General features: G+C 44.5%; 1 protein-coding gene across 1 annotated transcript in view; it reads left to right on the top strand.

Annotated features, from left to right (window-relative positions):
- Positions 1-25,216, top strand: part of LOC138261292 (relaxin receptor 1-like) — a 682,359-nt gene that overhangs the window by 328,991 nt on the left and 328,152 nt on the right. The window contains exon 4 of the mRNA XM_069210109.1: positions 16,403-16,508. Within this exon, the coding sequence (XP_069066210.1) occupies positions 16,403-16,508 (106 nt within the window). The remainder of the gene's footprint in view (positions 1-16,402; positions 16,509-25,216) is intronic.

Below are 25,216 nucleotides of genomic sequence, written 5' to 3' on the forward strand. Positions count from 1 at the left end.
TTAGAGAATTATTTTTTGATCTTGGAGATCTTGTTCTCTGGAAGTTTCAGTGTCGCCGACGTAGTGTCCACTGCAAACCTCCCGAAGGTTGTGGATTGGTGCGGAAGAAGCATCGACTTCTCCCCATTGATAACGAATCTGAGGTCCTGAAGTAAGGCAATAGTCATGTTCACGTAATCCAGCAGCTGAGTACATGATTTATCCATCAAAGTATATCGTCAATATAAATTATTAGTCTGACACCCTGAGTTCTCAGGTACTCCACCACTGGTTTCAAATACTTCGTAAAGCACCATGGTGCTGACGATAGGCCGAAGGGTAGACACCGGAATTCTTAAATTAGGTCCTGCCATTGGAATTGCAGAAAACACGGGTGAGGCGGGAAGATCGGGACCACGAGGTAAGCATCCTTGAGGTCCAGACGGACCAACCAGTCCCTTTGGCACAGAAGGTCCCTGAGAAAATGGATACCCCCCATCTTGAAGTGCCAGTAGACCACCCATTCGTTGAACTCCTTGAGGTTTATCACGGGTCGAAAGCCTTTGTCTTTCTTTTCGACCAAGAAAATATTGCTCAAGAAACCCCTCGGATGAAGGTTCGTTTGGATAATGGCCTCTTTGCCAAGAAGATGTTGTATTTCCGCGTCTATCAGTTGGGATTCCTGTAAATTGAATCAGATGGGGCGAGGCCTCACGCGTCGTATCGGGGTCCCATAGAACTCTATGTGGAAACCTTCCACCGTCTCCAACACTCAAGGGTCGGATGTAATCAGTGCCCAGTTCTCTAAGTATAGACTGATTCTCCCTCCCAGACTTTGAGGGGAAAAAAGAGGGGTGCTTACCGCCGCCTCATTCTGGAGCATTGGAGCCTCCTCTGGTAAAGCGGAAGGGTCAGCTTCAACCGGAACCTTGGTTGGGGAAGAAGGCACCTTGTCTCCCATCGTTCCAGCCATTGTTGCGGCATGCTTGAGATCTGGAGAGGGATGGTTGCGGGGAGCGGCCGGAGGAGCGACCCCTGCCTCTTCCGGCCCCATGGAAAACCTTCCCCAGAAAAATCTTTTGCATGGAGGATTGCACTGAAAAAGTTGCCACAAACTTCCCCAACTCTTTTACAAAAGGGTCCCCTAACAGATTGCCTTGTGCAATCGCACCTGCCTCAGAGCTGGATAACTCCCCCAACTTGGGATCAATTTTTATTAGGAGGGAGTGGCATCTCTCCTCGCAGAGATGGCGCAATTCGCATTCCTGAGCAGACAAACTGCACTTTGAGCCCATCCGCGATGACATCGGTTTGCATGGGCACTCCTGATAGCCTGGCCGACTCTGCCAGTTCAATTATTTTTGTCAATAGCCCCAGCATCCAAAAGTTTATCCTGGCAAGCCTGCCAGGAGCGATCGATCCCTTTCTTGGGATCGCTCATGTACTTGGAAAAAAAGGTGCACAATTTGGGGTCGATGGACGGAGTGACCGCCACTTTGTCTTCAAGCGCGGGTCTGGGGCATTCCGCACGAAGGCGGGCTCTAACCTCCTTCTCTAAAGGGTGCTGAATTGCCTTGGCCACATAAGCCGCAACTTTGGGGTCAGGGACCCATTCCGAGGACCTTGGATGGTATATGTCCTCAGGGTCAAACATATCGGAGCCGTCCGGCCCCTTCTCCTCTAGGCTAGAGGTGGTCACTGATGGGCACCAAGGTCTGCCCAAAACACACCCCTCGTCCGATGAGCCCTCACCATCGGTTTCACCCTCCCCCCCCCCCCCCCCCCCCCCCCGGAACGGGGCAATCCCATGAAGGGATCCATCTCTAGGGCAGATGCGCTGCCATGCTCTCCGGGTGTAGCATCCTCCTGGCAGGGTATGTTTGAGAGCGTCCGCGCACTCTTATGCAAGGTCTCTCTCCACTTGTTGAAACCTTCCAGGTGCCCCGCATCACGCTTAGTTGGTCTAGAGGAGGAGAAACTACTAGAGGTACTGGCCCTCATACCTGAGTCCCCAAAAATTCCAGGGATGTTGGACACCTGGCCCATTAATCTGTCCACTCTATCCTGCAGGGGTGCTAAAGCCTTAGCAACTGCCTGCAAAAGGAGTTGGTCCACTCCACCCGGTAATTGGCATTGAGGTGGCCACACTTCCTCCGCCACCAAGGAAGGAGCATAAGAATGATCCTCAAAGGACTCCATCTGAAACTGTCTCAGGGCCTTATGTACAGAAATATATATATATATATATATATATATATATATATATATATATATATATATATATATATGTCGTACTCCCTTTATGTAATGTTTATAGGGGTGAGAGCCCCAGATATCGCCTAAATAATAAATGATTGAAGGGCAGCCCCCTCATTGTGCTCCACAGATAAATGGTGGCTGATTGACACAATTGTGTTATCCCACCAGGAATATTCTCAGCAGGCCCAGCCTGCACCTACCGCAAGCGTGGTGTCAGCGAGGGTTGGTGGGGGGCAATAAACTGTTCAAAACCTCAAGGGCAGGGTTTGAACAATCCCCCCCACACGTCGGCAGACCGCGAACACGCTAACAAAGCGCTGAAGCACGACCTGTCAGACGTTCGCCAGAGTGCGAAAACGGCACGCAAGCGTCCCCCTAGCGGCTCTGTTCGTTACCGTACTGTGCGCTCGTGCCGCAGCCTACCGCGCGTCTCACCACAAATGAAAGTATGCTTGTAATATCTGAGAAACACAGTAAAAGCGCTCAGCACAATGCACCAAAACACAAGGCAATCCCCGACAACTCCCGTAAAAGAGCGAGAAGGAAGCGAGGACTTAACTGACGGGCAGCAGTGAAGAAAGAGGAAGGACTGCTCCCGTCTACCATTTATATGGACATTCGGATGGACACTGGATTGGTTTACTGGTTGTTATGGTTATGATCATGGGCATCATGGGAGTTGGAGTTTCTATAACATTTTATTATTTGAACTTTGAACTTGCTGTATTAGTAAAAGTGAAGAAAGGACTGCATTATCCCCGCCTCTGGTCCTGACATAGAATTAGGAGATTAGGAAGCTTCTTAACAAAAAAGTCTCCCAAGATGGCCACCAGTGAAAAATTTGTCCAAGTGTATCACAAATATCTCCCAAAAGTAGTATAGCCTAATGACAGAAGTGTGCAAAACACTTCCTGGCGGTTTTGACCGCCAGGAACAGGATGGCGGTGAGGGGTGTCGTGGGGCCCCTGGGGGCCCCTGCAGTGCCCATGCCAATGGCATGGGCACTGCAGGGGCCCCCGTAAGAGGGCCCCACTAAGATTTTCAGTGTCTGCCTTGCAGACACTGAAAATCGCGACGGGTGCAACTGCACCCGCCGCACCCTTCCCACTCCGCCGGCTCCATTCGGAGCCGGCTTCCTCGTGGGAAGGGGTTTCCCGCTGGGCTGGCGGGCGGCCTTCTGGCGGTCGCCCGCCAGCCCAGCGGGAAACACAGAATAACCGCGGCGGTCTTCTGACCGCGTAGCGGTATTCTGTTGGGGGAACTTTGGCGGGCGGCCTCCGCCGCCCGTCAAAGTTGGAATCACCCCCTAAGTGATTTGCCCAGATTTACAGGATGTCGAGCTAACGCTGAAATTCGAACCTGGTTCCCCATTTGCAAAGTCTGCAGCTCTGGCCGTAACACCACATTCTCTCCCCTAAGTGTAACACATAATCAATGATCAACATATATATATATATATATATATATATATATATATATATATATATGTGTATATCGGGTACTTAAAAGAGAGAGACAGAGTCGGAAGCAGCCAGACAGGGTGTACTGTATTTTTCACCATTTTTGAAAATTCTGTGAGTGAAAGAGCGAAGCAGAAACTGCTAAAACTGGGGACCACTTGGTAAAGAATATTTATGCAAATTAAATTAGCACTTACAATGAAGTAACCCATTCTCCATCATTCTGTGGGTTATGCATTATTATGCACTATAATTATGGGTGGAATTTCAATTGCACTGGAATAGTCAGAGTAATATTGGTAATTCTGCATTACTCTTTGAGGCGGAATCACCAAAAATAACATGATTAGTCCTGCTCACATAGTTAACAGTAATTTGTGGGGTGAATACAATTGCGAGGGCACATTTAGGGAGTGCAAGCGGCTACTTACGCTTGCAATTTGTATTCTGCTACATTGAGTCCTTTTTTGTGTTCAAAATGCACCCTCACATCCATTTTAAACATAAGGGTGTATTTCTGCACTAAAAAATAGCACTAAATGCAGAATTAATCTTCTTTCATGCAATTCCTTATAATCTTGCAGAGTTCTTAGTTAATTCCACATGTTTACGCTAGATGGAATTACACCCACCCCTAAATAGTATTTCCCCATGTAATTGGGGTGGCCAGAAAACAGATCATGCCAATCACAGAAGTGTAGAAACACGAGTAATGCCTGCAGGACCTGCATAGAAATTTGGAAAGACTGCAAAGGATGACTTACAGCAGTGGTAAGTGCATGCACCCCTGGAATAGGGTCTTCCTACGTTCCTTAAAGTCCTTTCGCCGACCTGAAAACTAGAAATGAACATGTGTAACAGTCCAGCAAACAACACATGAAGGCTACAATCATCCAATCAGAAAAATAAAGAATAAAGCCTTCAAATTAGGAGCAGGGAAGTGAGATAGCCAAGAAAGGTATACAATCGTGAGCAAAGTTGTGTAGAATACAATGCTGTCTGCAACAGGCAGCAAAAGCTGTGCATAGCAAGATCGCAGGAGAAGTGGTAGCTATTTGAAAGAGGAGACTTTCGTTGTCCTGATAAGCTTGGGAAAAAAGTCCAGTGTGGGAGGCTAACACCCTTAGGAGTTGCAGAAATGTGACTCATCAAATGCTGAAAGTTCCAACACGTAACTTAATTGATCCTATTCATTATTTCTATAGCTGGGTCAATACTGAACAGAATGGCTCTATTCTTGAAAGATGGGTTGATGCATTGACAGTAAGCCATAGGTAATGGACATTTATCCTCTTGGTAGCCTGTTTTCCTCACAGATTGTGGATACTCCACATATATAGTGGAGTAATAATAAAATCTTCTTTATAAGATACAAAAAATAGTTAAAAGCAAGCAAGAAAGCAAGAATGCTGTCGTAGTTTGACTCTTGCTCTGGGCAAGACTGCTGGTTTAAGGAGGACAGTACTTATGTTTGTAGGCGACTAAGCCAATCCTACAACAAGTCGCAACTGTCGTCCCAACCCTCCCGGCTCACAAGCAGCACCTCACCAAAAACCCCAAACAGTAAAAGGTGATTTGTGGCAGTCTTTACGCATGGACTCAAGAGTGCGACACTGCCAATGCCATGTCCATGAGAAGAGCCCCCCAACCTTTGTTACCTTGGTATGAGGTCTCTAGCTCAGACTCCGTAGGGACACGAAGACTGAGTCAGCGTCAAGGCGACATGCAGCATCGATAGCAGCGATGGCATCTGGTCGGAATCCCTCTTTCTGTCTAAGTGAGGTGCATTTCTACATATCTGCTCGGACCCCTGACGTAGGTCTGTCCCCAAACAATAGATAACAAGTCATGCTTGGGACGGCAATTCATGTAAACAATTCCCTCAAAAGTGTGAAGAGGGAAAGTACCTAATGTGAATACCTACAGTTTGTTTATCTTTGTCGCTTGATAGTGACGCCTTAGCGCGGTGGCACTGATAACGTGAAACTAAAACATTGGCCTAACTAGAAACAATGCACCCATCTTGGAAACATATAATTAAATAATTGCGCTAAAACAGAGCAAGCTAAGTAGGGTAAAAGTCACTAGGTGACGGAGGCACAAATCTGCAAGCCAGAAGGCTAAGCTAACTCCTGTTTCCCATTAAAACAAGATATGATTCACTATAATGCTAGTCATAGAAGCCGAGAAAGAAAACATTAGACTTAGTTGACTTTGATCTGGAGGTGCGCCTTAATAAATATGTATGAGTAATGCATTAGATGTTACCTTTGACATAGGTATTTGCTGAAATATGAAATACCACTCAAAAACATTTTCTAACAACAGCAGACATTTAACAATGCATTGTACTAGTGCCAACAAACAAAGTGAAATATTAAACAGTACATTGGGCAGACACAATAACTCTGCCACTTTGACGCTGGTCAACGAGAATGTTGTGTCCCTAAAGCACGTCTACACTCTGAAAAAGCTGCAGTACAATGCAAATTATATTAGTGGACAATTTAAATACTTAGTGTAACATAACATATTATATGCTTCTGTGCCTCTCTGAGTAAAGACACCACTAAATGTTTTTTGTTTACAAAAGGTTAAAAATAAATTAACAGCTAGGAGTAACTCTATGTCCAAAACAGAATCTTACTTTAAGCTGTAAAAAAAGAAGACAGGATTCCTCTAGATATATATTTAGAGCAATTATAAGTAGTTAAAACTCAATATATAACCTTCCAAACGAAGAAAGGTATCATGCATCCAAAGGGACTCTGAGAAAGCAAAAGTACATGTGCTACACAAACATACTTTGTCAGTTTGTAAATGTATTACTTTTACCAATATTGTACAGATTATAACATAAAATACAAAACATATGCAGTCAAAATTAACAAATACTTAGTGGTGACAAGGAACAGGAAAGCAATGTGTCAAAAGAAAAGTTGTTGTGGGTAAACCCCACAAACAATCCAAAAAATACATATTACTACAGTCTTTCTTATGCAAACGACTGCACAGAACTACTCCTCAGCAAAAAAAGCATTACAGTGTACTAAGTAGCGTAAATTATACCCTGAAGAAAGTCCACAAACAGTGATTTGTTTTCTTTTGGTAATGCATGTTTCACAATAATTTCATTCCTAATAACCTTCATCAGAACAGGAAAACTGTAGCAGCAAATAGGAGATGACACCAAACATAGATTCAAAAGCAATCAATTGAATGAACTGAATATAATAAGATGATTCTAACTTTTGTGTTAAGCATGTGTCAAAAGAGGGAAAAGGAATCAGCGAAGATGGGATGTGTTGGGAGGGAGGTGGTTTAAAATTGATGGGTCAGGAGGGAATTTGGGGTGAAAAAGAGTAACAGCGCTTTCTATCATTGAGGTCTGTGTGTTAAAAAAAACGTATTTGAGACTCATCAATAACCACTGCACACAATAGTACCTGGTAGGAAATAAACCAGAATTCCAGGTAGAAATGTATTTTTTAAGTTTTGTTTTATATACCACACTGTTACCCATCGTACAAATCTATGGGCGTGGTGTGAAGAGCCATATTTTGAAGAGTTTTGTAAACCTTAGAAGATTAGTTTCTGCAACTAAAGAGACAACTAATTCCATAAAATGCTTCCTTGGACCTGAACGACTCTTCTGCCTTATGGTAAGCCTAGGTCTGTTTAATGACAATTCAAGTTCGATCGATGATTTAAGATGGCGATAGAGATATATTTTACAACTTTCTAAAAGAGGGATTTTAGACTTCTGCCACAGAACATTTTATAGAGCACACAGACCTATTTGAACTGGATCCTCTTATTAATCAGAAGAGTGTGCAGTTGTTTAAGATATTGTGAGATGTGGCCAGATGTCTGCAAGTTGAACAGAACCTCGACAATTGTATTTTGCCTTCTCTGAAGTTGAGCCAAGCTTTTCTTAAGTAATGCCAGATAGAAAGAGCTGTCATTTTCCAAACTAGATTAGATGTGTGCCTTGACAAAGGCAATTTTGTACGATAAGAATGAACAAGTATTGGCAAAGCCAATCGTCTCAGCAATCCGAGAACTATTAGTGATGTCAATATCTTTTAGCCATGTTGAATAGCAGTAGCATCTGTACTGTTGCCGGATATTACACTCCTACCTCTTGGTTAGCTAAACACTGTCTACAGGTCTGCCTCTTCCTTTCATCCAGTTCCTAAGCTTTGCATGTGTGGCTAACAGACTAAAAACATGTTTTTTAAGTTAATTTAATTGACGGGAGGGTCTTACCCATTTAAGCAGGAGCAGCATCAATAATTAAACAGGCACAACACCAAGATCACACATGCAAATGGAGCTAAGCATGTGCCCTAGATGGGGGGGGGGTCCCACAGCAGTGTGGGTTGAGGGTTGGCTGATAACTTTTTTTAACTCCTTGGATCTTCCTTTGTTGTGGTGAAAGCAGAAGACCTGCAAACATCTGGCTGTTCTATTTACACAGGTGCAACAAACATCGCAACAGAGGCAATGGTGGAGGACATGTGGTTCATTAACTAGTCGGCGGTAGAAGCAGAACTTCCAGTTTCTCCCCAATTTTCAAATAGCAATTCACATGCTCTGACCCTATCATTGTTATCCCCTGACATAAGCAAAAACTCTTGCAATGCGGGCCGCAGAGGAGGTGAGGCGCCAAAAACACAAATAGATGTGTCAGTTACTAACTGGCAAGGGAGGTCACGTGTCAACTATGTCCTCGCAGGAGAGGTGATGCATCGGTTTCTTACTGGCAGGGTAGGTGATGCATTGGTTCTCTACTCACAGGAAAGATGATGCTTTGGTTTCTGTTCATGCAGCCTCGATTCTTTGCTGCATTGCGGGGTCGATGAGAAACTGATGCCCATGGAAAATTCAGACATGCTGTGATGATGGAGCCATGGTGGAACAGACACTGTGTCAATGCAACAGGCGCTGCTTGGTTCTTCCACCTCTAGACAGACACTGCTTCGATTTATTCAACCGCAAAACAGGCTTTGCATCGATTTTCTGCTGCAGCGCATCAGTGCATAGACTTTCTCCCTCAGGTCACCAGTTTCCACTTCCAAGGGCCCAGGGACAAGATTTGGCACCACTTGGCAAGTCAGGACTCTCAGCAGAAGAACCTAGGCATTGGCAGGTGAAGTCTTTGATGTCCCTCAGACTTCTTAGCAGGAAGCAAGCTCAGTTCAAGCCCTGGGAGAACTTTGGAAAGCAGGATGTAGAAAGCAAAGTCCAGTCCTTTCACTCCCTGGACAGAAGCAGCAGGCTAGCACAACAAAGCAAAAGGTAAAGTGGCCCTCCTACAACATCCAGCTCTTCTTCCTGGCAGAATGTCCTTAGTCCAGAAGTGTTCGAATTTTGTGGGGTCAGAGGTCCAGTACTTATACCCATTCTGCCTTTGAAGTAGGCAAACTTCATAGGTAAGTCTTTGTAGTGCACAATACCCTACCTTCCTTGCCCTGGCCCCAGACACACTCCAGGGGGATGGAAATACCTCATGGGAGGCTTTTAAAGTCACGATTCGTGGAATCTGTATCATCACACAAGCTGGGGTATTAAAAACACTTCAAGATCATCTCCACTCTGTGGAGGTCAACCTCAAATCTCTAGAAAGCAATTACGAGACCTGTTCACAACCAACTACTCTCGCCGAAAGCCGCAGGCATTTCAAAGATACAGCGGAGCAGTAATCTCGATTCCTCTCAAAGCGGGAACATACGATGAAGGGGGAAACAGGGGCATAGTCTGGCACTCAAATTATGGACACCTATGGAACAAGAATCTATAGTGAGTGTTAGACCTGACAGCCTTAGGGTGGTCACCCCTAACTTTTTGCCTGCCTTCGTCCACTTTTTAGATATTGTTTTTGCTGGTTTTGAGACTCTGCGCACTTTGCCACTGCTAACCAGTGCTAAAGTGCATATGCTCTCTCCCTTTAAACATGGTAACATTGGATCATACCCAATTGGACTATTTAATTTACTTATAAGTCCCTAGTAGAGTGCACTATGTGTGCCCAGGGACTGTAGATTAAATGCTACTAGTGGGCCTGCATCACTGATTGTGCCACCCACTTAAGTATCCCCTGAACCTTGTCTCAGGCCTGCCATTGCAAGGCCTGTGTGTGCAGTTTCACTGCCAATTCGGCTTGGCATTTAAAAGTACTTGCCAAGCCTAAAACTCCCCTTTTTCTACATATAAGACACCCCTAAGGTATGCCCTAGGAAACCCATAGGGCAGGGTGCTGTGTATGCAATAGGCAGGACATGTCCCTATGTATTTTACATGCCCTGGTAGTGTAAAACATCTAAATTCGTTTTTACACTGCTGTGAGGCCTGCTCCTTTCATAGGCTAACATTGGGGCTGCCCTCATACATTGTTTGAGTGGTAGCTGCTGATCTGAAAGTAGTAGGAAGCTCATAATTAGTATGGTCAGAATGGTGACATTAAATCCTGCTGACTGGTGAAGTTGGATTTAATATCACTTTTCTAGAAATGCCACTTTTAGAAAGTGAGCATTTTTCTGCACTTAAATTTTTCTGTGCCTTACAATCCATGTCTGGCTGGGTTTAGTTGACAGCTCCTTGTGCATTCACTCAGACACACCCCAAACACAGGATACTCAGCCTCACTTGCATACATCTGAGTTTTGAATGGGTCTTCCTGGGCTGGGAGGGTGAAGGACCTGCTCTCACACAAAGGACTGCCACACACCCTACTGGGACCCTCGCAGACAGGATTGAACTGAAAGGAGATCTGGTGCAATTTTAAGCCACTCTTTGAAGTCTCCCCAACTTCAAGGGCACATTTGGGTATATAAACAGGGCCTCTGCCCCTACCAACTCAGACACTTCCCAGAGAAGAAAGTTGTAACCAGAACCTGCATCCTGCCAAGAAGAACTGCCTGGCTGCCCACAGGACTCACCTGACTGCTTTCTGTGAAGGACTGCTGCCTTGCTGTTGCCCTGCTGCCTTGCTGCTCCCTGGCTGAGGTGAAGAAGTGCTCTCCAAGGGCTTGGATAGAGCTTGCCTCCTGTTCCCTGAAGTCTCAGGACCAAAAAGACTTCATCTCTTCAAGAAGGACTCCTTGTGTGGCGAAATTCAACGCACAGCCTGTCAGAAACGATGTAGAGCCTGTACTGCGGTGAAAATTTCACTGCACGCCGAACCGGAACGATGCAGCCCAACTTCGCAACGAGAAGATCAACACAGTGCCAGCGTAGAAACTGGAAATTCGACGCATGGCCCACTGGATCGATGCATAGCCAAGCCGGAATGTCGCAACCCAACTTCCAGAGAGGAATCGACACAGCGCCTGCCGTGCAGTAGAAAATTAGACGCACCGCCCACTGGATCGATGCAGCTCCTATGACTTCGTCCTGCCAGCGTAGGAAATTCACCCACTGTCCCCGGGGCGTCTGAAAACCCCACAGCCTGAAGAGGATCCACGACTGAGCGACGGAAATCAACGCACAGCCATCCCTGCATGGAAACTAAACGACACGTTGCAGTGTGCAGCCCGAGAAATCGACGCACACTCCTTTGTTTCCACGCTTCTCCTCCTCTGTGGCCCCTTTGCAGAGATTTTTTACACAAACCCAGTACTTTGTGCTTGAAAGAGACTTTGTTTGCTTTAAAAAGACTTAAGACACTTTGGGGGTCATTCTGACCCTGGCGGTAAAATCCGCCATGGCCAACGACCGTGGGAGCACCGCCAACAGGCTGGCGGTGCTCCCTTGGGCATTCTGACCGCAGCGGCACAGCCGCGGTCAGAAACGGAAAACCGGCGGTGTACCGCCGGTTTTCCGCTGCCCTGGGGAATCCTCCATGGCGGCGCAGCTTGCTGCGCCGCCATGGGGATTCCGACCCCCATACCGCCATCCTGTTCCTGGCGGTTTTGGCCGCCAGGCACAGGATGGCGGTATGGGGTGTCGTGGGGCCCCTGGGGGCCCCTGCAGTGCCCAGGCCAATGGCATGGGCACTGCAGGGGCCCCTGTAACAGGGCCCCACCAAGATGAAAATCGCGACGGGTGCACCTGCACCCGTCACACCCCTTCCACTCCGCCGGCTCCATTCGGAGCCGGCATCCTCATGGAAGGGTGTTTCCTGCTGGGCTGGCGGGCGGCCTTCTGGTGGTCGCCCGCCAGCCCAAGCGGGAAACCCAGAATACCCGCGGCAGTCTTTTGACCGCGCAGCGGTATTCTGGCGGTTCCAGCCACGCCGGCGGCTTCCGCCGCCGGCCGGGGTCAGAATGACCCCCTTTATATCACTTTTCAGTGATATCTCTACATTTACTTATTGCATCTTTGATTGTTTTGACCTGCATTTATCCAGATAAATATTCTATATTTTTCTAAACACTGTGTGGTGTATTTTTGTGGTGCTATATTGTATGATTGTATGATTTATTGCACAAATACTTTACACATTGCCTTCTAAGTTAAGTCTGACTGCTCAGTGCCAAGCTACCAGAGGGTGGGCACAGGATAATTTGGATTGTGTGTGACTTATCCTGACTAGAGTGAGAGTCCTTGCGTGGACAGGGGATAACCTGACTGCCAACCAAAGACCCCATTTCTAACAGTGAGGATTACTGAATCAGAAAATAGAGATTGCTATGATACGCCCTCTATTCTATTGGCATCTTAGAAATTCTATTCTGAACTCTATAAAACTCAGAGCAGAGCTCCTATGTCGGAAGCAAAGGATTATCTTGATGAAAGTGCCTTGGATTGGCTGCCTCAGGGACAGCGCGAATATCTGTGACAGCCAATCATTGTAGAGGATATCAGGGAAGCCATAAGGTCCCTCCCCAATGAGGAGGCTCCCAGAGTGGCCCGATTGACAGGGGAATTCTATAAAAAATACACTGATCTGTTGACTCCACACTTGCATAATATGTATGAGGAAGCCTACCATAAACAAATAATGCCTCCATCACTCAGGAAAGCATTAATAGTAACCCTATTGAAACCTGATAAGTCCCTTGAGTTTTGTGAGTCTTACAGACCATTTTCTCTCATTAACAGAGATGCAAAAATACTGGTGAAAATCCTTGCAACACGACTAGGATTGTTACTCCCATTACTGGTCCTCATGGACCAATTCCGCTTCGTCCCATCTTTGCTTTGATTCATCAGCTGGACCCCTCGATGCATGTGGCAGCTACCTTATTGGACGCTGCTAAAGCATTTGATTCCATCGCGTGGGAGTGTATGTTCACCATTATGTCCCGCATGGGTAAGCCGGAGGAGATCCTCTGCTGGGTCTGCCTTTTATATACACTTCCAACGGCGCAGGTGCAAGTCAATGGACATACCTCAGATGGATTTCTGGTGGGCAGAGGCGCACAACAGGGCTTCCCTGTGTCACCCCTACTGTTTGCTGTTACACTGGAACTTCTGGCCTGTATTATTTGCCACAGACATGCCGATGCTGCATTGAGGTTTCGCTTACGGTCAATAGGTATCTCATTGTATGCAGACGACATGGTGTCGTATGTGCGAGATCCCTCAGTACACCTTTCCCCGGTAATCCGGTAATACATCAGATTTTAATATTATGCCGGACTCTGCCTCAACTGGTCCAAATCAGTCATATTCCCACTCACCAGGCACAGCCTGCAGTGTCCCATCAAATTCCTGCTGAAGTGGGGCACGGACCCAGTCAAATACCTCAGCAGTTTGAGCCACAATCCACAGGATTGGTGATCCGTCATAATTATGGCACAGCAGTTTCGAAACTGGAGGATCAGATATCCCTCCGAAAAATGCCTGTCATTGTCCCTGGCAGATAGAATAGCAATATTCTAGATGGGGGCTTCTGACCTTGGTGTGGGCGGTGAAACAGTCAATCAATCAATCAATCAAACAATTTATAAAGTGCGCTACTCACCCGTTAGGGTCTCAAGGCGCTGGGGGAAGTTAATGGTCGAAGAGCCATGTCACGGTGAGAATATGACCCACCCAGAAGTAGAAAAAACTGATAGTGGCCATTGATTGAGTAATGTATGTCCATGGAGGAAATTACATATTGACTAATATGCTTCTGATTCGATGGATGGGGAAGGGGTGGATGAGTAGGTGCATGCTTGTGTTGATGTATTTTCATAGTTTTATTATACATGTCATGTTTGTATATTTGATCCTGACGAAAATCTTAATTAAAAAAAGGATATGCAGGGAACACCTCAGCTCCCTTCTTTTATGTGACTGTCTAGAGTGAATTCACAAAAAGCCCAACTGTCATACTGACCCAGGTGTGTATTCCACAGCCAGGCAGAGGCACAGAATGGTTAAGCAAGAAAATGTCCACTTTCTAAAAGTGGCATTTTCAAACTTACGATTTGAGCTCACAATTTAAAAATACATCTTTTGGTGAAGTTGGTGTTTAGAGACCCCAAATTATACTATATCCGGTCCCAATGGGAATTTACACTTAAAAGATATTTCGAAGCAATCCCCATGTTACCATATGAAAGAGATAGTCCTTGCAATAGTGAAAAACGAATTTAGCAGTAGTTCACTATCAGGACATGTAAAACACACCAGTAAATGTCCTACCTTTTAAATACCCTGCACCCTGCCCATGGGGCTGCCTCGGGCCTACCTTAGGGGTGATTTACATGCAGTAAAAGGGAAGGCTTGGGCCTGGCAAGTGGGTGCACATGCCAGGTCGAAATGACAGTTTAAAACTGCACACACAGGCTTTGAAAATGGCAGGCCTGAGATGCTTACAGGGCTAGTCATGTGGGTGGCACAATCGGCGCTGCAGGCCCACTAGTAACATTTGAAATGCAGGCCCTGGGCACCCATGGTGCACCTTACTAGGGACTTACTAGTAAATCAAATATGCAAAACATTGATAAACCTATTACTAATACAATTAAGACAGAGAGCCCTTGCACTTTAGCACTGGTCAGTAGTGGAAAAGTGCCCAGAGACCTAAAGCCAGCAAAAACAAAATGCAGCACACAGTCAAAAATAGGAGGTCAGAGGCAAAAAGTTGTGGATAACCCTGCAAAAAGGGCTACTTCCCGCACTGTAAATCAGGAATTGTGTACTAATTCTGTTCACTGTGTATTTGAAAAGGTATGCAAAACGCATATAAAGGAATAACATAGCTGAGACCTGCATATGCATAATAAAAGTAAATTACATGAGCTGAGAAGGTAAGGCATTTGAGTCCTAGACACATGGTTGACAATGGCAATTAAATTAATTGATGTTACATGGGAGTTTGAGTTCTTAACCTGGTCTCAGCGTGCAACGTGTGCTGTTGACACAGTTCCCCACACCCTCTGAATCAAGTAAGAGGTTATAGTATTCACTAGATGAAATCATTTAGTCTAACTCTGGATGGGTAAAAAATCTGGTAACATATCCTCTAATGGTTGGCCATGTTATTGGATGATGTTATACTAATGATGCCCCAGAGAAGGCCGCTAGCCCACATCACACCAGGAGTGGTCTGGTGTGGATGGTGCATTGTAATTAAAGATTAGATCCTTTGTAGGTTGTAAGATGTAGGTTTATTCAGCTTAGTTACAGGTTATAGGTAATGCCCCACCAGGAGCAACATCCTTGCTGCTCAGCCCACTCTCACCAACTGACCATTCACACCAATCGGGCACTCATCAACATCCCGTGACCTCACACACACACACTGGCTGAGCAGTTGATGATGCCCCAGAGGAGGCCACTAGCCCACATCACACCAGGAGTGGTCTGGTGTATTGCAACAGTAGGTTTTATAGCAGAACCAGTGGTAGTAGTGAATTCCTACATTAGTACTCGAGGTGGCACTGCTAAGAATAGCAGCATTACCAGTGGCCTGTGTTTTTTTAATTGTATCAGCAGCATCTGTAATACTATTAGTATAGTGAATCATCGTGATGGCAGGAGTGGATTTAGCAGCGTGCACTAGTGCCATTCCAGTGACAGTAGAGCCAGTCCAAATAGGGATTCTAGTAATACGTGTAGCATTCATATTTAAGCTAGTATTAGCATTGCTAGTAGTAGGACCAGTGGTTGACACAATATCAGTAAGTTCATCAAAAGTACCAGCAGCAGCTTTAGTAGTAGAAGTAGTATTATTGTCAGTGGTAGTGGTGTACTGCCAGTAGTCCGTGTAGTAGTAGTATCCCTTCTATTAGTAGGAACATTTAGTCAAGAAGTAGTAGTAGCAGTAGTACTGGTGTACTGTTAGTAGTGCAAGTAGTACTTGTGGTCCCTTCTATTAGTAGTAACGTTTAGTCAAGTAGTAATAGCAATACTGTGAGCTGTGTAGGCCGAGTAAGGGTGCAGAAAGCATGACCACTAGGTACTGCTGCCTGTGTGATTGGATGGTAAGATAACCCATGCATGGAAAGCAAATGATAATTCAGCTTTTAACTTTGCACATTTCTTGCTGTAACTGATCTACAGATTACACTTACTTACTGACGTCACTTCCTGTTTCAGTGATTTAAGGCATTTCACAAAAGAGAGGACATTTTGAATGTGATATCAGCAGAATTTAAACCTTTATTAGTAAGGAATGACACATGATTATTTCTTTTAAAACTGTATGCCCCTTTGGGTGAGTATGTAAGTTCCTGCCCTAAAATGTGTTGGGAGAGTGGATCTGAATGTGCTGGGTGTTTGCTCTATAGAAACAAACATACATTAAACATCTTCTCTCCCCCTAGTGCTGGAAGATGTCCCAGAGAGGTGCGAGTGTTGGAGGCGCTCTATCAACTGCACCGGTCAGGAGCTGCGCGCCGTCCCTCCGGTGTCGACCAACGTCACAGCTCTGTAAGTAAGAGGATTTCAGACTGTCCTAGCTCAGGTCTACATGCTGTACCTGCAATGTTTGGCAGAAGTTTGCTTGTGGTCCACAGTGCCATAGGACAACATGGCTGAGGTCATCAGCTTCCAGTGTAGAGTCAATTAAACTCAGACATGACAGTTTCACACTGACAGGTGCTCATATAGAGCCCCTTTCTTGCTGTCATACCTGCAGAACCTGTGAGATGAAGCTTGATGAGCAGATCAATATGTTATTCTTAGCTCACTGGCACCCAGAGGTTCAGGAGCTTCAGCGTTGCTGGTGAGAGGTTCTTGGCCAACCCACCATTGGCAATGAGAGATTGAGTCTAACATGTATCTTGAAGTCAGTGCAGCACTTTTTCCAACTCCTTGGCATTCCATATACCATTTACTCTGACTTCTTGGTCAATCATGGAGTCATCGCAAGTCACAAGGGAATGAAAGAACAACTCAAAGGCTTCAGTAATATTTACAAAGACAAACAAGGGGGGATTTGCGCCATCTTGCATGTCTTTGTAAAGAAATGTAACGCAAGGTGGCTGCTTGTAGAGCATTGTGTTACATTTCAACATGAGAGGCGCTCTGTGGGTGGAACAAGGGGGTTCCCGTGCATTCACCCATGGAGTACGGCTTGTTTCCAAATTTAGAAAGACTTGAGGAGGAGAAATATCTTTATTCCTCTTTGTTATTTCGTCTTTTCACGTGTCCTGTAATCTGCAGCACACCTAGTAAGTGTAAAATGCCTTGAAGGTTTGGTTTTGTGTAGGAAGGTGTCCCTTTTTGCACTAAAACAATCCTGTCTGTAACGCAGGCACCCTTGCACTACAGTGCAAGGTTGGCTATGTTGCCACTAGGCGGCACACAGTGTGCCAACACAGGACGAGGGCACAAATGGTCCATATCTTTCTAAATATGGAGCGTTTCTGCTCCCTCCTTTTCAGACACTGCAGCGCAGAAACTTTCCTTGCTGCCCTGTGTTGCATAAAAGTTTAGCATATGTGCTCCATGTGTAAACAAAAATGGCAGCTAGTTAAGGTGTAATGGACTTAGCTCCACTACAGGTGTTGTTTTTTAAAAGTTAAAATAAACTAATGGTAAAATAAACAGGACATATGATGGTATTAACGTAATGGAGGAAACAACTGAACACACAAGGATTCTAGTGGATTCTGACTTGGATTCCTAAATGGTGTAATGTGTAAAACAATATTTACAAAACCTCTTGGTCCGGACCAGGGAACATTTTTGACTGGGTCTGTTTCATTCCCTCTGTGGCAAGTTCAGGTAGTTTTTGGTGCAAAGACCTTTGATCATGCTTCAGGAGGTGGCAATGTGTGTTGTGTGGCACTTTGTTAAAGTGGAGATGTGCTGTGTTGTTCCTGTGCTGCTGTACTTTTGTGTTGCATTATTGTAATATGATGTTGTTGTGCTGTTTTATGGTTGTTGTGTGGCTTTTTCTCTTTGAGTGTTCTGTTAGATTGTGCCCTGTTATATTTCAATTATTTTATGTTGCTTTGGGTATGGTATTGCGTTATTTTATGTTATTTATGTTAGATAGGAAACAGATGCTGCTACATTTTCACTCAAAAACAGCACGTCTTGAGTTCCAGTGACAAACATCCATTTACGACTGTGTAAGATGTTAAAATAGCACTGTTCAACTATTTAAGACAGCAGTCATCCCAAAACCGTGGATGAGACTATGGCTACTGATATCCCACCCGCTGTATTATGATTCCATTATATCCTGTGGGAACTGTAATACTGCAGACGGGATATCCATCATGTTTGTGATGGAGTAACCCGTCCATCATACTCTAAATCAGGCCCTATGTTTTAAACTACCCCCTCACTGCTCACTTCGTAAGATACAGCCCCTTATTTCGGAAGATTCAAGGGAAGTCTAGTTCAGCATTTGGAGAAGAATTCAGTCCTGTGCCTGAAGCACGTATTGGATCCAGCCTCTGACACCTTAAGGGAATCATGATCATTGAGGATTCATTGTTGAAGCTTAACATGGGGTGGTGGGGGATGATTAGGACTGCGATATATATTAAACAGTGAATGGGACCATTCATGTCTGAAGATTGGAGATGGTCTACTATCACCCTAATTTGTAAAAAAGATAAAAAAAGGGAAATGGAACAGCCCTTTGTTGTACAGGTGAGTTCCAAAATGGATTAGGTTTGCAAAGAATTTGCCAAAATCATATGAGCTCTGCTGACATCATGGCCAAAATATAAAAACCCAGTTCTGGTGGTCCACTTCATATGTAAAGAAGGTTATTACTCTATTGATCAGTGTGCAGATGTAGAATATCTAGCCAGGCACTCAAAAAGAAAGAAGGGAAGAGAAAGGGGGTTATGCTTCTGCTTTGTTGATATAGAAGCAGATTTTGGTAAGGCTGAATGAATTATATTGTGAAAGTAACTGAATAGTTGCGGGGGCAGGCTGAGGTCTTCAACAAGTTATTATGGGTTGCCTGCTAAGTTCTTGGTTAAACCCATTTCCATGAATTGTGCCCCCTCAATGAAAACCCTGCAGGGGTCCCAAATGCAAGTGGTGGGATAAAATGCGCACTCTCCTGACTTCCCCCTTTAACCTTCGGAAGAGTAAAGCTGCTAAAATGTATTGAGAGAAAAGGCTCAGTAAATACTGACTGCATGGATCTGACGTTTGGAAAATAAAATGGGCATGTTATTTTTAGGGAAAAACTTTTTTGTTGGTGCTATTTATCACACCTGATTAATTCATAACCCTGGCATATCAAATTTCACTGGATGCAATAAACATCACCAAATCCTCCGGGGCATTCGTAATCTGGGCCTGAGGCATTGCCAGGGTTAAGAGTAGGGTGGATGGTTCACTAAGGGGCTGATTTAATTCTCGACAGATAGAGAACTTAACTTCCACCATGGTGACGGTACTCTGTCCGCCATATTTGGAGATGTCCGCTGCCCCTGCGGACATCTCTTGCATTTGCAGGAACCTCCATGATGGCAGTTCCTGGAATTGAATTATAAGTTTGAAGGAAGCTCCATCAACATGACGAAGCAGTCTGTCAAACTTGCAACTTTAAAAAAAAAATTCAACAAGAAAATCCCAAAGCAGGATTTTCTTTATAAAAATAAAAAAACAATGCCCGTTGCCATGGGATTATTGTCATTTAAACGTTTTGACTGCCCCTTACCACAATGATTTTTATGACCGTTGACTGAGGCGCAGTGAAAACTGGCTAGGTATCGGCCCACTCTAGATAGGGCAAGCGCAAACATGGCCAAACCTCTGACCATCATCGTCATTACTCCGTTGGGCCGTCGAAGGTGTGTGTAGGTGGCGGACATGGAGTAGTCTCCACCATCCACACACTGCAGCTCCGCCCGACTCTAAATGAGGTGGGTGGACCTTCAGGTTGGCAGGAAGATTACTCAATCACCACTGGAACAGAGTACCTTTCTGCCAATACCCATATGAGGCCTAAGTCAGTATTGTTCATAATGGTTTTCTGTGAGGATCACTTTTTCTCTCAACTAGTTTAGTACAATGCTTAATTTGTGCTTTTTGTTTCCGGTGCTCAGCACCGCCACTTATTTTTGAGGGCCGGGGCTTATTCTTCTGCCTCAAGCATTTGCTGCGAGCAAAAGACACACATGGGAAAGACGGAGGAAGGTAAAAACGAGAAAGTGTCACAACAGGAGAAAGCAGAAAGCTGAAAGAGTGAACTGTAGGGGCAGGGAGTGGCTTTAAATGGATTGAGGAGGCCCGAGATGGCTTCAGGATTGCGCCGCCTCAGTATTCCGTGTTCAGACATTTAATTGCAGCAGCCGTGTGTTTAAGAGGAGGGCTTTGGGCACCGGCACCTTTTTATTTACAAATTAAGCACTGGTTTAGTAAATGGTAATACTTTTCCACCTGGTTTAAATGGTATCACAATACAATATATGCTGGACTACTCAGCAGTGGGACAACAAAAATCCTTAAATAATATTAATTTTCTGCTCATGATTATGACATTACAAGTAATTTCACAAAAACTAAAACTCTGTCCCAGGGCAACATCACAAAAAGTGTAAATGGTATTTGGGCTCATTATAATGAGGGTCTATAAATGCATATTGTTATCTTAGTGTGGTGGCTGTAGGCAATTTAATGTGGGATTGAAAACCAAATCAAGAGAGCACGATGATTGCTACAGGCTTTTACTACACCTTACACGAGAGAAGAGAAGGAAAAGGGAAATTGGAATTAATTGGAAAATATTGGACAGCAATGTAATCAGATCTTAACCTCGACTACCAAGCTTTTATTGGTTTTCTAAATATGTTATCATGGCCTATTGGGTAAAGGTTGAAGCTAAAACCGAGAATTGTTTGATTATAATTATTGAAGGAAACAGTCTGTTAAAGGTCAAATGTAATCAAAAATGTGTTATCGTAGCTGACAGAGTTCCAAGACGAACATACACCTTATGCATTTTTTACATTTGGCAGTAACTATCTTAAAAAAATAAAGTTTTCTCGAAAGTGCAGCTAAGAATGAGCATTGGCTGGTATTAAAATGTTTAGGTTTGCTTTTCATGAAAAAAAGTTCAAATAATGTACAAAGATGAGGGCCAGTGGGTTGATTTCATGCTTTGTCTGAAACTGTTACCACATAATTATGGATTTATGACATTTGCTTCATAATTTGCAAATTTCACAAAAATATTGTTTCTAGCTCACATGGATGAAAATAACGCTGCCTGAAAACGTGTCACGCAATTTGGCTTTTTGGCCGCACTTTTTAGACACCTTGCCACATAATTTAGATAAACCTTGCTTCATAATCCTAGCAGGCTCTGGCAATGGTGAAGCTCTGTAACTTGGCTTGGGGGTTGGTATTAAGACGAGGAAACCCATATTTCACAGAGGATCAGATGAATCATGTGAAATATATCCATAGTTCAAAATCGACTGAAATATGAGGTTTGTATTGCCGCATTTTGGGCAATAACACACCAAACCATGTAATGTGTACATTTGATAAACGCACAGTCTAAAGTATTAAACCTTATTTGGGGGAGGGAGGGTCCAATAGCTCTCCCTTATTTTTATAATAATACGTTTCTTGATTTTTGTGGGATATGCCCGAATCCTAACCTGATTCCAAAATCCTAGCTACTAACCCTACTGCTATATTTTTGATATAATGGTGCTTCTATTATAGTATTTCCTATAATTTATTTAAGATACAAATACATTTATTTCTAATGGTTTTTCCCCCAATTAGGTTTACCAGCTATTGGGTTTCTTAAATGTGGTTTCGCCTTTCTTGTATACCTATTAAAACAAATACTACAATGGAATACAGTTGCCCAGATTAATTACATTTTGGGGCTCAACATAGCTGGTAGGCACTGCACCAAGCTACCTGTGCATGGACAGGTATGTTTTGAGTAGCTGCTGACCCCTTGGTGTCTGCTTGTCGCTCTCCCGCTGCCTCTGCTGTAGGTCAGAAGCTTGCTGCCTGTTCTTTTGGCATCGGACCTCCCAGATTTGTTCCAGCCCCAACCATAGTCGTTCCTGGCCTCTAGCCTTTCACTTGGTTAGTTTTATTTATTGATAATTTGCTCTTAGTGGTCAAGCTTATATCTTGGTTCTACTATGTAGAGTTGCATGCTCTCTGAGGGTCCACCCACTCTTGCTGTTCCCACTACCAGCCTGCTACGCCTTCCTGCCCACCCTCCCCCTTCACTACTTATGGGGGCCGCTGCGCGGCTGTACAGTGGGCGTGGCACTGGTGTGCCAAATGTGCACCAAAGGCAAGCCTGTCTGTGCCTGTCCATGCCTGGACCATGCCCAGCACCAGGAACCCTGGCCCTCCGCCACCCACCGCTACTCTGCTGAGGAACTCAGAACCTTGCCCCCCGGACACCACATCAGCAACTACTACATCGCCTCCCCTGGAGCAAGCAGAGGACCTTCCACCTGCAATCACTGCTGGTTAGTAGAACCCAGACTCAGTAGAACCCAGAAACCTAATTTTTTAACCACAGACTTGGGCCGAGGGGGGAGACCCAGTCATTTATGCAGCACACAACAGTAATAAAGTAAAAACACAATTTAGAAACAGAGGCATCTTTAATGCATTATTTGATGCCAAAACCATTAAAATCCAATTAGTAGAACAGGAGTTATGAATTTTTAAAGCTTAAGGATCAAAATAGCAAGTCCTAAAGTTTTGGAAATTGGCCACCTGGGCAATTTTAGCACCACAGCCAAGGGTCCAGGAGTGGATGTAGACCTCTTGGGGCTTCAATACTCACTGAGGCTGGGTCCGGATGAGTTTCAAGATGATAGGAGCCTGTTACATCCCTCAGGTTCTGAACAGGAGACCAGCAAAATGAACCCTTGGAGTCACTTCTAGATGTCCTGGATGTAGGTGAACATACAGAGCTCCACAGCAGGGCTGGCTTCTGAAGGGCGAAGGCAGGCTCCAGACAGCAAAGCAGTCCTTCTAGGTAAAGTAGCAGTTTGCTAGACTGCACAGTAGGTCACAGCAGCAGGCAGTCCTCTGAGAGTCCTTCCACAGGTCCAGTAGTGAACTGAACAGTGGTTCTGAGAGCCCTATTTCTATACCCTGGTGCCCTGCTCCTTGAAGATGGGAGAGGTTTCCAGAAGGGTTATTTGAAGTTCCAGGAGTTTCCTGCCTCCCCAGCCCTGTGTCCTAGCTGGCTGCACTGACAATACAGGGTTGGTAAGCTTATTGTGTGGTACCAGAGCACAGTCTGTTCAGGTGCAAGTGGGGCTGTGGTTAACTCCACCATCCCATCAAGTCAGTTAAAGGCCCATTCAAGCTCTGCTAATCCCACTATTGTGTGTCTGTCTGGGGTGAATTCACAAAGTCTTAACTGTCAGTTACACCCAGTCATGTGACCTAAGGCAGGCTGCAGGCACAGAGGGCTAAGGGCAGGGAAAAGGCAACTTTCTAAAAGTGTTTTTTTCAAACTTGGAATGGTAAATTTGACATTACCATTAAAGAGGGTTTATCATTACACGGTCATAGATATCAAACATGAGATATCTACCACCTCTGGTTTAGGAATTGCAGCTTGTTAAAATAATAAGGAATCCCCAATATTATCCTATGGTAGGGGTACGCCTCACAGTAGTGAAAAACAAATTTGGGAGTTTTTCACTATTAGGCATGTAAAACTTAAAAGTACATGTCCTACCTTTTAATTACACAGCACCCTGCCCTGTGGGTGTCCTAGGGCCCACCTTAGGGGTGAGTTACATGTTATAAAAGGGGAGTTTAAGGCTTGGCAAGGGGTTTTATTAAATGCCAAGTCAACATGGCAGTGGGACACTGCCTTCAGGCTGCAATGGCAGAGACGGGGAACATTTTAAAGTGTTACTTAAGTGGGTGGCACAATAAGTGCTGCAGGTTCACTGGTAGCATTTAATTTACAGACCCTGGGTATATGGTATACCACTCTACATACATGCAACTTAAATTTGCCAATCAGGTATATGTCAATCAACTCATGTTTTAGGGAGAGAGCACAAGCACTTTAGCACAGGTTAGCAATGGTAAAGTGCACAGAGTCCTAAGGCCAAAAAGCAAAAACCCAGCAAAAATTAGGAGGAGGAAGGCAAAAGGTTTGGGGGTAACCCTGCAGAAAGGGCCATTTCCAACACACACATTTTGTCATGTCATTGAAAAAACACGTTATTTCCTTATCTGCAGAGGCCATTACCCTCAATGTGAAAAAGGGCTTTGATAAGATGACTTGGTGCTACCTAGAAGCTGCTTTACATCACCATGACTTAGGCACCCATTCTACTAGAATGGTTACAGCATTGTATGGTAATCCAATAGCTACCATGAGAATCAGTGAGTCATAATTGGATGCTTTTGTCCTCTCAGGGCACCAGACAGAGATGTCATCTTTCCCCACTTCTATTTCTTGTTGCCATTGACCCTTTGCTACAACTACTAATTCTAATTATATACAAGGTTTCTGTTTTAGCTTGCTCCAACTCAAAATGGCCGATCGTATCCTGATATTCTCTGTGAATACTGACACTGCTATCCATGCAATGTTAGGAATCATACATTGCTTCTCTGAGATATTGGAATTTAGTTTGAACACAGACAAAACCGAGGTCCTTCCCTTAAATGTACACTGTCTCCCCCATGCACTAGTAACTCGGGCTTCCACTGGCAACTCAATTTTATTAAATACCTTGGCATAAGGTTTTCCAATGACCTCACAACCTCCACTCGACACAATGAAACAAAACCCTTGATACAATGAAAGATCGACTAGAGGCTGGCTCCCCTCAGCATGTTTCATAGAGTGACAGAGTCGAATCAATTAAAACAATTACATTCCTGATCAACTTTATTTCAAGCATAATAGCTTATCTAACAACCTCTCCTCTGCGGCAAACAAAATCACTTCATTTCTATGAAATAAAAAAGTGACAGAATCTCTTACAAGAAATTAAGATTAAACTACAATGATTGTAAACTCCCCAACTGATTCAACTTCCAAAACACCTACCTTTCCAATCAAGGTGCAATTCTTCTACTCCAGCCTTATTGTGCTATATAGAACAAGTCCTTGTTACAACTTACCACATCCTCTCAACCCTAAAGCTATCATGTCACAAACCTTTATAGTCAAAACAAATTTTATCAGACACACC

This window comes from Pleurodeles waltl, chromosome 2_1, assembly GCF_031143425.1.
Source record: "Pleurodeles waltl isolate 20211129_DDA chromosome 2_1, aPleWal1.hap1.20221129, whole genome shotgun sequence".
Lineage (NCBI taxonomy): Eukaryota > Metazoa > Chordata > Amphibia > Caudata > Salamandridae > Pleurodeles > Pleurodeles waltl.